Genomic DNA, 16,803 nt, shown 5'->3' with positions numbered 1-16,803 from the left:
CTGCCTCGTATCACCAAAACAACAATCTCACCCCTCATTAACCAAGAACCGATCTAGCCTTGAAAAAGACCGGTTATTCACCCCTCCATTCCAAGTAAAAGGACCCCCAACCAGAGGCAGATCCTTTAACTCTAAATCTTCTATAACTTCCGAGAACCTTCTCATGTTTGAATTCAGGCTCCCTCCTCTGCTGCGTTCTTCTGGACTTAAGATGGCATTAAAATCCCCAGCAATACACCACAGCCCATTGCAAAGCCCCTTTATGGCTCCCAAAAACACTCCCTGTCTCTCCTCATGGTTGGGTCATAAACCCCTATAAAAGTTCACATGAAACCGTCCTCGCAATTCTTTAAAATGCTAGAAATTGAGAACATTCCTTTTTGTAGGTCAACCAAATCCAACACTCGATTATCCCAAAACACCACTATACCACTAGCAGCGCCCCTTGAATCTACAGTTCCCCATTCAAGAAATCTTCCCACTCCTAAACTACGGATAATACCCCTTGACATATCCTAGATCTTGGTTTCCTGTAAGCAAACCAAATCCACCCTATTCGTTTTTATCAAAGCTTTGATCACTTTCCTCTTATTGCAATTATTAGCCCCTCTTACATTCCAGGAAAGCAGTCAGAGCTTCATTTAGACTTGCAAGTACTTCTCCCCCCTTCTCCTCCTCCTCCAAGATAGTTCACTGTCCATTCCAATTTTCTCAATTCTCTTTCTAATTTTGACGACTCCAATTTTTTCCTTTTTCTACCATTCAACTTTCCTTTCTGAAGTTTCCTCTCTTTCATTCTTTTGAGTAAAAACAAAATCTCCCCTTCGAAACCCTCCGTCGGCATTCCATGATAACAACTAAACTTAGCCAAGCTACTGGAATGCCAACATGGTTCACCCTCTTCGTCCCTCTCCTCCACATGCTTTTGGGAAGCCCTTTTCGAAACCACCTTTAACGCCCTACCCACCAAATCAAAGACCTCCACCTCCCTCCCATCCACCTAAATCACCCTTAAAGGGCCCAAAACTGCTCCCCTGACTGCTTCTGAACCACTGCCCCAATCGGAATCTAGCATTGGCAACACTTACCCCATCCCGCCCAGAAGGAGTAGAAGATATAGAGATATCCCACTTCCCCAAAGAAAACAAAGAGCAAGTATAGTGATCTGTGTACCTAGAAGCCTCCACCATCAAAGCTTCATTGGTGATCACTGTAAGATTTAAGGCCGGTGAAGATGACTCCAACTGAGAACCAAAAATTTCCCCCTCTTGTTCTCCATAGTCACGAAGACCCCCGCCGCATGCCCTAACTCCATTTAACATTTCAATAGTGGGTCGTTCCACCACCACTGGGCCTTTTAAAGGCACCGTCATGGGCCGGCCCACTTCCACAAGTTCTTTAAAAGCTCCACTCACTTGGCCCTCCTTAGTGGGCCTTCTCTCCATAACCATCTCCCTTACCCGGCCCAACGATACTTGGGTTACAGGCCCGAAATTTGTAGTCTCCTCCCAAAGAGTCTGCTGGCTTCCTCTGGTCACATCAATCTCTGCTCCTCTTGCCGACACAAGGTCAGAGAGCTTAGCCTTCCTATCTTTTCTGCAGCCTCCTTCACCAACTTCTCACGACATGGCCACTTTTGCAGGCTGCCCATGTGTCTGTACCTTCATTTTGAAATCGGCGAAGTTGGCATCCCAACCATTAGAATGTGGCCCATAGATACTCAAAATGACCTTGTGTCATAATGCGTTGTTCTCCCTAGGAAACCTCTACAACTTCTTTCCTAAGAGGGCTTTATTTCTCAAAAGGATCCTGCTTACACCTAAACCCCCCCCCCCCCCCCCCCCTTTTTAGGATTACACTCTAAGTCTCACCCAATAAGATTATCTCTATTACCTCCCCCCACCTTAGCCAAAGAAATGTCTCTGCAATTTTGCCATCCAATTAGATACCTTGTAAGGATAAGGGACAAGCATGAGGTTGCTAGAGTTATTCTGCCTCCAAAATATAGGAATGCTTTCTTCCAACCATCTAACTGTTTGAAGACCCTATCTATGACCGAGTCCCAAAAGGACATTGCCCTTGGATTTCCCTCTAAGAGGAGACCCAAATAGGTAATAGGCCATTCAAACACCCCAGAATTTTTTAGTAAGGAAGCTAAAGCCTGGTTCATATTGATACCCAACAAAGTGCCCTTGTTTAAGTTAATCTTTAGCCATGAGATCCACCCAAAAACCATCAAAATTAATTTTAGCTTTTGCAAGTCTAGTGGTCTGTGGAAGGTTGGTTATGTGGAAAAGACAATATATTTCTAAAGGAGGGAGGATGACCCTAATTTGAAGCATATTGTCGAATTTACCCATTTATTTTATGTCACTATTGGGCATACCAAGCTTAGTTAGACAAAGACTAGAGCATATTCAAAGGAATTTCCTTTGGGGAGGTTGAAATTAACCTCATTTAGTAAGATGGGATTTGGTGTGCTTAAGTAAGAAGAAAGGGGGTTTGGGAATCAAGTGTCTTTCCACACTCAATAAGGCTCCTCTTTGTAAATGGAATTGGCGGTTCGCGAATGAGAAAGAGGCTTTGTGGAATCAAATGATTAGAGGGAAGTACGGGGAAGGAAGAGGGGGATGGTGTTCTCGGGAAGTGAAAGAGGCATATGGTGTTGGGTTATGGAAAGGGATAAAGATGGACTAGTATATTGTGGGCACTAGGATTTTCTTCTTTGTAGGTAATGAGCAGAGGGTGAGGTTTTGGAGGGATAGGTGGTGTGGGGATTCTCTTTTGTGTGTGTCCTTCCCATCCTTGTTTGGTTTAGCTGTTGATAAGGAGGCGTCGGTGGTGGTTATTTGGGACCCCTTGGCAGAGGGGGGTTAGGTGTGGAACCCTTGTTTCTCAAGATCCTTTAATGATTAGGAGGTGGCAAGCTTCTTGGGGTGGCTACATGGGAAAAGAGTGCAGTGATGTGGAAGACATGGTGTTTTGGACTAAAACAAAGAGTGGAAAGTTTTCAGTCAAATCCCTCTACAATGCTTTAGAGTCGGGCAACCATTCTTTGTTTCCCTCAAGTTGCATTTGGAATGTGCAGCCCAAGGTTAGCTTTTTTGCTAGGGAGGCTACATGGAGCAAAACTTTGACTTTGGATTTAATTCAAAAAAGAGGGTGGGCCCTGGCAAATAGATGCTTTTTGTGCTATGAGAAGGAAGAGACGATAGACCACCTTCTTCTTCGTTGTACTAAAACAGGGGTCTTGTGGGAATTGTTTTTTACATTGGTTAGGGTGTCATGGGTACTGCTCTCTTTAGTTAGAGAGACTCTCCTCAGTTGGCATGGTTCATTTGTGGGCAAAAAGCATAAGAAGGTGTGGAGAGCAGCTCCTCTATACATCTTTAAGACGGTTTGGAAGGCGAGAAATAGATTGACCTTCAATGATGATGTGCTTTCGATCCAGAGACTCGAATACATTTTTGTTTTTTCTCTTTGGTTAGAGGCAAAGTTGTTTATAGCCGATCGCCCTTTAACTTTAGTTAAATTTATTGATTGATTAGGCTCTAGTTAAGATTGTTTTTTGACCCGATTGGGCCTTTGTTTACTTGGTACTTTTTGGCCGGTTTGGCGGTGGGTGTATAGGTATTGTATACCTTAAGTTGCTCTTTTGGTGCCTCTTTTCAATAAATCTTTTCTTTACCTATCAGAAAAAAATCTAGTGTCTGACTTGTGAAAAAATGATGATATAATTCACAAGTCTAAGGGGAGAACAAGATTTTAGCCCATATGAGTTAAGAAAAAAAACACACCAGTTGGATTTCCATTAAATAGCACGGGCCCTCACCAATTATTTTTGCCTGAACCCATTCTATCCATGATTGACAACAAGAAATCCCAATTAATGTAGTTGTATGCCTTCGCAATTCCAGCTTTCAAGCCACACCTAGAGTGGAAATTTTCACCATAGAATCAGTTACTTTGTTAACAATAAGAATCACATCAAGGATCTGCCTCCACTTCAATACCACCTTACCTATGAATTTTCTTAATCAATTGACCAGAATTTTTGTTATAAGCTTGTACAAACCTCCAGCCAAACTAATTGGCCAAAGGCCCTCTGGTATAGTCAGTCCTGCCTTTCTTGGAAACCAACACCAAGAATGATCCATTCAAGGTTCTTTTGGAAGAACCCTGAATCCTCCTCATGAAAGTTCCCAAAGAAGCTCAACCTTGTTTTGAACTGTGCGCCAGCATTTTTTTTTAGGATGTCATTTTGAAGCCATCTAGATGCAGGGCCTCCTCACCTCGAATTTGGAAAGAGCTGGTAATGAGTCCTCCCTAAATGCCCCTTTTAGAAATAATATATGTGCTCCATCTGACATTCATGCCCCCAAGCTAGAGCAGCTCCAGCATCCAAGACAAGTGCTTAAAAATTGGAAATTCCTAAAATGATTTGTTTTAGCATGGAAATTTTGTGAGAAAGAACACAAGCTATAAATGAACCAAAAGAATGGAAAGACCTTTAGTTCTTATCAGCTAGTGTCCCTGATATGTTCGATTCCTTTCTTTTTGAGCACTATGAAATAGTGGGATAGGAATTACAGTCATAAACTGCTGACTTTGGAAGGGGTTGGTGTATTATGTTAGACTTAGTAGATGGAGGATCAAGAGATTGAATAATTGCCTACATGCTAGACTTAAGAGGAACGATATTAGATTGAACTAGCATGGTTTTTCTCCTCAAATGTTTGATTGGAGAATCTCATGATGATTCCGTTGCCAACATGAACTTGTACCTTCCAAGTATAGAATGCATATTTTCAGGCACTAATGAAATGCTAATCTGAAACTACAGTAGCTCAAAGAAGGATGTCATTTGGGAAGTCCTGATATCATCAAACTACAGCTTGGTGGTTTAGGGTTTGGATCTGGGGTACTGTTTTTGATGGCAAGAGAATAAACTGCAGAGTCCTGTGAGGTGGGAGAGATCTCATGTTTCACTGTTTGGCGTCAAATATGTTGTTGAATGTTTAGACCATGATTGGAACTCGTCAAATTATGAAATGTTACATTTGTTTCATGTGGTCTATCTACATGTCAAAATTTTGGCCTATTTACATTTTTTTTTTTCTCTCACCTCCAATAAAGATTTACTCTGAAATTTTGACCCATAAGGTGATCCTGTGAGGAATGTAATTTTGACTCCATAGGGCTCATGACAATTAATCAGTTCTGGTCAAACATGTAGGCAATTGTTGCTTTTTTAAAAACATTAAACCCCACCCCACCCTCCCCCACCATCCATCCACCCAAAATATAATCGAGTTGTTGTAGGTTGGATGCATGATTATCATCTTGTTCTGCATTAAATCTCTTAAGATTTTACTGGTATTTGTAGTGAAAACCACCTGCTAGTGATAACACTTCTTGAAAAATGAGCCACTTAGATGAATTTTTTGTGCTACAACTATGATTATTCAGTTTATAAGCATTAATCATGAAATAAATTTAATGTCTAGTATTGATATATGTTAAAGAGCATGATATGCATATTGCACCCAAATCCTATAAGCTTAAACTTTTAGGAAAATTAGTCGTTCAACATGGTATCAGAACTTGGTTTAGTGGGAGGTCTCATGTTTGAGCTGCCTCTCTGTAATTTGTATATTTGTTTCCTCATTTGCTTATTTATAAGTCTAAGAAAAAAGGGTTTTTTGCATTTGTTTGCCTACGGGCTTGTTTGTCTCTCCATCTACGGGTATGAGGCCATACGTGAGAGATGGTATTAAAGAGCATGATATGCATATTGAACCAAAATCTTGTAAGGTTAAGCTTTTAGGAAAATTGGTAGTTCAACAATATAAAAAAACTGCCTAGAGGGGACATGAATAAGTGGTCCTTAAATTAATCCTTAAATTAAAACTTTGTATTACCTACTTTAGTGAGAGCAAAAATTTCATGCACCAATAAATAAAATTGATTCCCACAATTCATAAGGTATAACATGGAAAAACCACTTAGCAACCTATTAGGTGAAAAAAAACCACGGGTGGTCTCTCAATCGCTAAATAATCTTTTAACTATGAAGAAGTGGAACACATTTTTTTATGTACTTGAATGCATCTATTCCATATGGTTTTATATCATCAGCATCTACACTGCTTTTCCATGTCACCAATGCTACACTCTCTTGTACTCTTTAGTGGATCCCTCGAAACGCTTATTGAAGTTTCACGATGAGATCTCTGACCTTTATTTTAGCCAAATGTACTTTCAAGCCAAATCTTGAAAGGCTTTAAAGGGTCATGCTTTTGATGAATGATTGTACTCTCTTTGAGTTCATGAAAGTTCATTCCTTTTCAATAAAACATCTCTATTTATACTTGTAAAACCCTTTTTATAATTATGAAGAGTTTCTTAATCCTAAACATTTCAAAAATCTTTTTTAGAATCAAAAATCAATTTAGAGATAAATATAATTTTAAAACTTACCAAAAACAATTTTTAGACTTAAAAAACATCGTAGAAACCGAATTAGGAAATAGAAAGTATTCCCTTCCTAATTTCTTGTATTAGTAATTTCAAAAACTTTACCAACCATAAATACATACTTACCTTAAATTTTACATTTACCTACGTGAATGCATCTATTCCATGGGGTTTTATATCGTCAGCACCTACACTGCTTTTCCATGTCACCAATGCAACACTCTCTTGTACTCTCTAGTGGATACCTCAAAACCCTTGTTGAAGTTTTACGATCAGATCTCTGATCTTTATTTTAGCTAAATATACTTTCAAGACAAATCTTGAAAGGCTTTAAAGGGTCATGCTTTTGATGAATGATTGTACTCTCTTAGGGTTCATGAAAGTTCATTCTATTTCAATAAAACATCTCTATTTATACTTGTAAAACCCTTTTTATAATTACGAAGAGTTTCTTAATGCTAAAACATTTCAAAAATCTTTGTTAGAATCAAAAATCAATTTAGAGATAAGTATAATTTTAAAACTTACCAAAAACAATTTTTAGACTTAAAAAACATAGTAGAAACCGAATTAGGAAATAGAAAGTATTCCCTTCCTAATTTCTTGTATTAGTAATTTCAAATGCTTTACCAACCATAAATACATACTTATCTTAAATCTTACGACTCCAAACAACCTGAATCTGAATGTGATGATGTCCGAAGCTGTTTTGAGACGGATAAGATCCAAGTAGGTCACATCTAATTAGTAAGAAAGAAACAAATTTTCCAACTAAATAACATACACTAATAAATCATTCTAGTACTACATTGTTTCAACAAGATGTCTCAACCTATGAAAAAAAAGTACTGCTTCATTTTGGGTAGCTTTCATATCCAATTCCTTGTTTACTAGTATTCATTTTGGTATGCAAGAAGATTGTTGGTTCTTCCATTGTTCTTTTAACATTGCATGATTTGTCATGTTCTTTTAAGATTTGGCTGTCATGAATTTTGAGTTGGCCTTTTTGTAGGTCACGGATGCTCCAGAGATTCATTCCAATGGGTTTCATGTCAAGTTTGATATAAGTGAGGGTCAGATTGGTTTTGTCTTGCCAACTGTTATACCTCCTTGCAATGTTGACTTGTTCAGGAGGCTGGCATCTTCTGACACTGACCAAGAGGATACTGACTCCTGGAATACTTGCATTGTGCTTCCTTTCAGAATGAAGTTATCAAAGGGAACTGGAATGAGCAACATTATTTCTATGTTTTCAGATCTTCATCCATCTTTATTACTGTTTCTTCATCATCTCCGTTGTATCAAGTTTAAAAACATGCTCAATGATTCACTCATCATCATGAGAAAAGAAATTGTTGGAGATGGTATCATAAAGGTTTCACATGGAAGAGAGAAAATGACTTGGTTTGTAATATCTCAGAAGTTACGAGCTGATGTCATTCGACCTGATGTGCAAACAACAGAAATTGCCATAGCATTTACACTTCAAGAATCAGATAATGGGGAATATAGCCCACATTTTGAACAACAGCCTGTTTTTGCTTTTCTCCCCCTAAGGACATATGGTCTAAAATTTATTCTTCAAGGTGATTTTGTTCTTCCATCATCTAGAGAGGAAGTTGATGGAGATAGTCCCTGGAATCAGTGGTTATTGTCAGAGTTTCCTGGTTTGTTTGTCACGGCTGAGAGGTCTTTCTGTGCCCTTCCCTGCTTTAGGGAAAATCCAGGAAAAGCTGTAGCAGCATATATGAGCTTTGTTCCACTTGTTGGGGAAGTGCATGGGTTTTTTTCTAGTCTTCCTCGAATGATAATCTCTAAGTTACGCATGTCGAACTGCTTGCTTCTTGAAGGAGACAATAATGAATGGGTTCCTCCATGCAAGGTTCTGAGAAGTTGGAATGAACAGGCTCGTAGCCTTTTACCTGATAGTTTGCTTTGTAAGCACCTTGGTCTTGGGTTCTTAGATAAAAATATACATTTGTCTGATCCACTAGCAAGGGCACTGGGTATTCAGGAGTATGGGCCCAAAATCCTTCTTCAAATTATATCTTCCTTATGTCACACAGAAGATGGCCTTAAATCGATGGGCCTGGCCTGGTTATCCTCTTGGTTAAATGCCCTTTATACTATGCCTCTCCATTATTCTGGGCAAAGTTCATTAAACTCTAACATGGAGTCAGATCTGATTTATGACCTCAAAAAAATTCCATTCATTCCTCTCTCAGATGGTAATTATGGCTCTTTGGATGAAGGCACAATTTGGTTGCATTCCGATTCATTAAGCACTGAATTAGATGGTGAGCATGGGTTGGGTGCTTTCCCCAACTTATATGCTAAACTTCGAATTGTAAATCCTGCACTCCTTTCTGCAGCTTCTGTTGATATTCCATGCATGGACATGACTTTAGCAGAAAATGTTACTAGGATGCTTCTCAGAATTGGTGTCCAACAGCTGTCTGCCCATGAAATTGTACAGGTGCACATCCTACCAGCTATGTCCGATGAAGGAATCACAAATAGGGAGAAAAATTTGATGATAGAATACCTATCCTTTGTAATGGTCCACCTACAATCTAGTTGCACCAATTGTCGTGTTGAAAGGGAGTACATTATCTCAGAAATCTGTAATAAAGCTTTTATTCTAACAAATCATGGCTACAAACGGCCTGTTGAGGTACCGATTCATTTCAGTAAAGAATTTGGAAATACTATAGACGTAAACCGATTTATTAATGCTACAAATATGACATGGCATGTGGTTGACATCGCCTATTTGAAACATCCAATCACTGAATCATTGTCATGTGGACTGATGAAGTGGAGGGGGTTTTTCCAGGCATTAGGTGTTACAGATTTTGTACAAATAGTTCAAGTAGAGAAGAATGTTTCTGATATATCTCACATGATTCTCAAGAATGAGATGTGGGATAGAGACCTAATCTCCCATGGGACTATTGCTAAAGATTGGGAATCACCTGAGTTGGTCCAGTTATTGTCTATATTGTCCAAAACTGGTGACCAGGAAAGCTGTAAGAATCTCTTGGATGTTCTTGATACATTATGGGATGATTGTTTTAGTGACAAAGTCTCCGGCTACTGCAATTTCAAATCCAGTGGGGATAGAAAACCTTTCAAGTCTTCATTAATGACTAGCATCTGTGATTTTCAGTGGATTGCTTCTAGTATGGATGATGAACTTCACTATCCTAAAGATTTGTTCTATGATTCTGATGAAGTGCACTTGGTTCTGGGTTCTTCTGCTCCATATGCTCTTCCAAAGGTTAGTTTACTAAATTTGTATGCTGGAATTATTCCTTTAGTCATGATGATAGAAGTTATAGCTGACTCCTGTAAGGCCAATACCATCTATTCAATATTTGTTTGATAAGATGAAGTTGTTTCGGTTGTTAATTCTCTTTTCCACCTTATTCCTATTCTTTCTTCTTCTCAATTTTCATTTCCTTTTGAATGAGACCCTCCCCCATTCATACTGTTTTGCTTCCCTTAGCAAAATAATTTTTAAGAGAACATGTTGTGAACATTTTAGATGTTAATGGTTTAAGGTGGAATGTCATCTGTTGTTTGAACTGTTCTATTTGTTGTGTGGATGACCCAGGAGTTGGTTTTCATGCAGGGATGAATCCTAGCATTATCTTTCTTCCACATGTCCACTTATAATAGGGATAACATAATATTATTCAAAACTTTCTAATTTGGTCTAAGAAAAAAAGGTTTAAGTTAGAGAAGGATAAGCAAATATACATTCAGCCAGTCCAAAGCTTGATTAGATTTATTATGATCTAATAAAATCTTCAAACTTGAATTTGGCTTAAAAATAATAATTTTGAATCTAGAGAATGATGAACAAAAGTACCATGGTTTTAGTGTTAATATGATACTATAAGGTTCTAACAGATTTTTATTATCTTGTAAAATTCTCTTTTGGATTTTATTACCTAGCTTCCCTATATTCTTTCACAAGTCAATTCTGTGATCTATATTCTTGCAAAAAGGAATTTGCGATCTGTTGGTAGGGGCAGTTTGATTGTTTGCCTTTTTCATGATTTAATTTCTTCATTTTCTTGTGTTTAGACCTTAGTGTCAGGCTTTGTTAATTATAATGGTTCCTATTTGAGCTGGGGATAAGTTGGTGTGTGGAATATGATGCGACTTGGAGCCTTCATGAGCAAAAGTGATACATGAATCTGAAACTAGCACAAACCTCTCACAATTCTGTTATAATTTTTATCTTGAAAGAATTGAGAGAATTAAGCCAGATGTCTCATGGACAATGTTAGGGGAAGGGAGAAAGATATTTTATAGGTTGCAAGTGCATAGGCCGAAGTGTGAATGGATTGAATTGGGGAAAAGTTTATTTGGGCAAACATCCTTTCCAAATGGCTCTAGAGATTTCTTAGTGAAGTGGTGTTTTCTAGCACAAGGTTATCAAAAGCACCTATAAGGAACGTTTCAATCCATGGGATGCTAATATTCCAGTTAGGTGGATGCATTGTTGTCCTTCAAAAGCAATTGAACATTGTTTTTCCCTGTTTTTTTCATCAATCATATTTCACTGGGAGATGGTACTAGAACTCATTTGAAAAGATTCATGGTGAAGTGACTAGCCCCCGTGTCTTTAAACCCTAATGTCTTTTTTTACTTGAAATCCCATCTCTCTCATGCTAGATCATTGCTTTCTCTCCATATTGTGGAACTATAACTTTAGAAGAAATTTGACCAACGAAGAAATTAATGTTCTCTCTTCTTTAGTGCCTTTTGCTACCTATAACCTTTCATGGGGAAGAAGTGAAAGAAAGCTTGGAGGGTCTTTCCCTTGTGCTTGATTTTGACTTTATGAAGGGAAAGAAATAGGAGGCCATTTCAAGATGCAAAAGAATCGAATCAAGCATTCAAATCTTCTTTATGTGTAATTTTTGGACATGGGTTAGAGCATACATAGATGACTATTCTATGAACATGATATGTTTTTTTTTTATAGGTATGATCAACTAATATATATATATATATATATATATATATGTATATAGAAAAAGAGGCGCCAAAACATCATCCCAAAGTATACAGGGAAGTATACATTGGCCGCCCAATGGCTCACCCAAAAAGGGAGAGGGGGAGAAACAAAAAACATCACCTACCCTCACTTAGAACCTAGCCAATCAATAAAGCTAACAAGGGAAATAGGTCTCATATCTATAAACGCTCTAGACCAAGACCACAAATTATATACAAAAGAACTTTTTACTCTATGGATCGAAATTGTCGTATTATCAAACACTAACAAGTTCCTTTCTTTCCACACTATCCAAAAGATACATAAGGGGGCCACCTTCCAAGCCTTCTTATGGGCTTTAACCACAAAGGAACCATGCCACCTAAGTAATGTCTCCTTAACCGAGAAGGAGAGAGCCTAAGCTACACCAAAGAGAGAAAGAGCAACTGTCATAGGATCTAAGTCTTTGCACAGTGAAGAAGAATGTGATCAACAATTTATTCTTCAAAGTGGCAAAGAAAACATTTGTTTACCAAAGAAAACCCCCTCCTTTGGACTTTACCCAAAGTTAAGATTCTCCCCCATGTTGCCTCCCACATGAAAAAACACCACCTTAGGTGGTGCATAGTATCTCCAAATGATGCTTCTTGGGAACGATAGAGGGTCACCGGGCTCCAAAGCATGGTAAAGAGATTTAACTGAAAAGCTCCTGTTCCTCGACCCTGTCCACACCAACCTGTCATTCTCATCCCTATACACCCTTCTTCCTTGGAGCTCATCAGAAAGCGCTCCACACTTTCCACCTCTCAATCATTAAATGACATAGAGAAACGAGGAGCCCATCCACCCCCTTCACTTTTAGAGTTCCAAACATCTATCACCCATTCCTCCTTAGAAATGGCTAAGGTGAGCGAGGAAGAGAAGAAAACACAAAGTGGCTTGTATTCACACCACTTGTCCTTCTAGAATCTCACTTTTTGACCATTTCTCACCGAGAAAGAAATTCTGCTGCTCAATAGACCCCACTCCTTTCTTATGGTTTTCCAAAGGCCAACACCATAATTGTCTCTCACCTCACCGTATCTCTACCACCCCCCCCCCCCCCCCCCCCTCTTTTTCATCTTCACCGTACTTTTGACCAATGACTGGCTTCCAAAGTGCCCTTCTTTCAATGGCAAAATGTCTACTCCACTTACAAAGGAGAGTTTTGTTCATCGCTGAAAGACACCTCACACCCAATCCCCTCTCATTTCTCTCCGAACAAACTATCTTTCATCTTACTAAATGAGGTTTTTGCACAAGCGCCCCACCACCACAAAGAAAGTCCCTCTGAACCTTCTTCAATCTCAATCTAACTTGCCTTGGTATGCAGAAGAGAGACATGAAATAGATAGGCATGCTAGAGATAGTACTTTGAATCAAAGTGAGTCTCCCTCCTTTCGAGATGTCTCGTCTTTTCCACATGGCTAGCCTTTTGTGAAATCTCTCTTTCACCCCATCCCAAATTGCCACAGATTTAAAAGGGGCCACCAAAGGAAGACCCAAATAAGTGGAGGGTAGTCCACCCACTTTATAACCCATCTCCTCGGTCAAATTGTCTATATTGTCCACTCCCCACAGGAATTAACTCACTTTTTTCCACATTAATTCTCAATTTAGAACAAGCCTCAAACCACATAAGTAACCAACACAGATAAGTCATCTGATCCTGTGACGCCTCATAGAATATGTGAGTATCATCAACAAATAATAAGTGAGAAATCTAAATCTCATCCCCTCTTCTGCACCTCACCCCCTAACTAGAATGATATCCACCACTCACTACCCTCTTCAAGAGACAACTAAAAACATTCATAGCTATCACAAATAAATATGGAGAGAGGTCCCCCTGTCTAAACCCCTAGAACTTAAAAAAAAAAAAACCGATTGGGGATCCATTGACAAGAACAGAAAACTTTGCTATTGAGATGCTCCAATTTATCCACCTCTCCCCAATGCCCATCTTTCTTAACACCGAATGCAAGAAATCCCAGTTTACATGATCATACGTCTTTTTAATATCAAGCTTATAAAGAACACCACATTCTCATTACTTTTCAACCTTGAGTCTATTGCCTCATTAGCAATCAAAATTGCATCTAAAATCTGTTTACCCTCAACAAAAGCATTTTGGGATTCAGAGATCATTTTTCCCATATCCTTCTTAAATCTATTGGCTAAAACTTTAGCCAACGGCTTATAAAGGCTGCCCACAAGACTAATTGGCCTAAAATCTCTCAAATCATCAACACCACCTTTTTTTAGAATTAGAACTAGAAAAGTAGCATTAAATGACTTAATAAATTTGCCCCCCTCATGGAAATCACTAAAAGAACCCATCACTTCTTCCTTCACAATCTCCTAACAAAAAGGCCAAAACACCATAGTGTACCCATCAGGACTTGGTGCTTTCTCCTTGCCTAAAAAGAGCAACAAAAACCTCCTCTTCCGAGAATGAGAACTTTAGCCTTGCAACCTCATAGCCTTCTAGACTCTCAAAAGTCAAACCATCGATACTGGGCCTCTACTCCCCTTTCTCAGTCTACAGGTTTTGAAAAGCCCCAACCGCACCCACTTTTATAGCATCCTCCTCAATTAGCCAATTACCATTCACTTTCGCCTTGGCCACCCACTTTTTGTGGGCATTTTCCATCTTATGGAAAAACCCAGTGTTCCTGTCACCCTCCTTCAACTACACGTCCCTTGATTTCTACTGCCAAGAAATTTCCTCCTCCCTTACCTCATTTCTAACTTTAACCTCTTCTAAAGACAAGGCTGTAACCCTCTCCTTATCATGCTAAAATGCCACTTGGTTGAGAGTCGCTCCCTTTCTAGCTTCAATTATGCCAAACACCTCTTTATTCTAGGTTTTCAAGACTGCTTTTAAGGCCCTTAGTATAGCAACCAGAACAAAACTATAGGACCCAATAAAATTAAGACCCACCCACCAGTTTTTCAGCAACTCTTTGAAACCCTCCTCCTCCAATCACATATTCTCAAATTTGAATGAAGAGGATCCTCTCCGCAGTCCACCCCCATCTAGCAAAATGGGAAAGTGATAAGAAACTAGTTTAGGTAAAACACACTGTTGAATAGGTTATCTCAATCTTCTAACACCAAGAATTGATCAAGTCTAGAATGGGATTGATTATTCAACCCGCCACTCCAGGTGAATGGGCCCCCTTGCAAAGGGATATCTCTCAGCTCCAGCTGCTTTATAACCTCTGAAAATATCCTCATATATGGGGAAAGGCCGCCTCCCCTACTACGCTCCCTAAGGAACCTAATCATGCTGAAATCTCCTACAGTGCACCAAGGATCATTCCATAGGCCCCTAATTGCCCTAAGCTCATCCTAGAAACTCTCTTTGCTCCTCCTACACATTGGGCCATACACCCTAATAAAAATCCACAAACCACCATCTTCCCAATTCTTAAAATGACATGAAATCGAGTAGACCTCCGCTTCCAACCCAACAAACTTAAGCACCCTTTTATCCTAGAAAACCATAATTCCACTTGCTGCTCCCCTCAAATTGACAACACTTCACTTTAAACATCTACCCACCTCAAGGCTACGAACAAGCCCACCAAACATCTCCTGAATTTTAGTTTCTTACAAACAAACCACATCCACCCTTTGTGACTTGACGAAGGATTTATCGATCTTCCTTTTGCCACTCTCGTTTGCTCCTCTCATGTTACAGGACATGATTCTTATCTTCATTTGCATCTTGAAATAGAGGCACCACCAGATTTTCCCAACCCACTACCAGTGCTTGCTTGAACCCTTATAATTCAATGTCCATTCAAGCTTCTTGAGTTCCCTTTTAAACCTAGAGGGCAAGGAAATCGTCCTTCTATTAGTCCCCGCCTGACCCCTTTGGTCAATTCTCGTTTTTGTTCTCTTGAGAAGGTATAAAATCTCTTCTTTAAAACCCTCTATTGGCATGCTTAAGCACCGACTAAACTTAGTTAGGCAACTGGAGGACCACCCTTTTGGCAGCTCCCCTTCGTCCTCTTGAGAACTAGCATTCACCTCCAAAGCCTTTTGGGAATCCACCCATTCGGGACAAGTGCAAGCCCTATTGCAAAAGTGCAGTCCACCAAACTGAGGATTTGCTCCTCTAGGCTCTCATTACCCAAGGCACTCTCGTTGGCCAAGACTACTCGTAGAGGATCATAGTCGTCGCCCCCTAATGAATCCTCCAAACCACAAACAGCACTGGATCCCCCCTCTCACTCACCCAAGGGTCGAGCAGACAAGAAGAAACGAGTAGAAGAGAGAACCCATAACCCCAAAGAAAAGAGAGGACGAGAAAGAGGAATGTGGTACCTGGATGCCTTATCCATAAGAGCCTCATCAATGATTTCCGGACGACTTGCTACTAGTCCTTCAACACGTGATTCCATCGATTGGCACCTTCTTAGTCCTCCAATCTCCATCAACGAAGGGATCTGCAATTGCCCTAACCTTTTTTGAGATAAGGGGTAGTCCACTATCCTCTTTTGAGAGAGGGGGCAGTCCACTAGCATCTTTAAGTGAAAGGCCCACTGAGAGCTCAGACCCAAACTTACCAACCAACATCTTTGCCGTCCCTACGCCCTTCTCTCCTAGGCTTTAGAACCCTCAGCCCAAAACACTCAGTCTAGGGGCTTCACGGGGCTGAACATCTCCTTGGCCCAACTCTTCACCCTTCCACACCACCATGTTGCCATCTGTCTCGCCACAATTGCCACCTTTCTCTAACCCACTTGCAGTACCCTTTGCAAGTCTGCCCCCTACACTATCTGCAAACCCCTTACTTCCTCCACAATGAAGCAGCCCATCAGTGTCAACAATCTACAGAAATGGCTGTCTTTCTGTCACACATACACCGGCACATGAACTATCCTCACCTTCATCCCTAACCTCCAACCCAAAGCTCCCACACAACCTGATCATCGGAACCACCTAAGAGACCCAAGGTGGTGCTTCCCACCATAAATGAACGACAAAGCAAGATGATCCTACCACCACTTGTAGCGATCCAGACAGATCCTTCCCTTTGGATTTCACCAATATTTGGGCCCACTATAGTTGAGAAAAACAGGAAGTCTCTTCATCCACCGCCATAAAGCCACCACAACTATCCCCAAGCTTCTTAAACACCTCTTTACTCCAAAAATGAAGTGGGAGTCCAACCACCCTCACCCAAACTTCCTTGGCATGGTTGCCATTCCAGAAGCATCCCACCTCAGCAACTGCAACACCTTCCCCATAAAACTCCTAACCCC

At 40.0% G+C, this 16,803-nt stretch overlaps 1 protein-coding gene across 1 annotated transcript in view; it reads left to right on the top strand.

The window, feature by feature from the left end:
- The window catches only part of LOC100258878 (protein NO VEIN), a 69,310-nt gene that overhangs the window by 41,955 nt on the left and 10,552 nt on the right, over positions 1-16,803 (top strand). The window contains exon 8 of the mRNA XM_010651986.3: positions 7,490-9,757. Within this exon, the coding sequence (XP_010650288.1) occupies positions 7,490-9,757 (2,268 nt within the window). The remainder of the gene's footprint in view (positions 1-7,489; positions 9,758-16,803) is intronic.

Source organism: Vitis vinifera, chromosome 5, assembly GCF_030704535.1.
Source record: "Vitis vinifera cultivar Pinot Noir 40024 chromosome 5, ASM3070453v1".
NCBI classification, from domain to species: Eukaryota; Viridiplantae; Streptophyta; class Magnoliopsida; order Vitales; family Vitaceae; genus Vitis; species Vitis vinifera.
The sequence above is the reverse complement of the archived record's forward strand: the minus strand, read 5'-3'. Positions and strand labels throughout refer to the sequence as shown.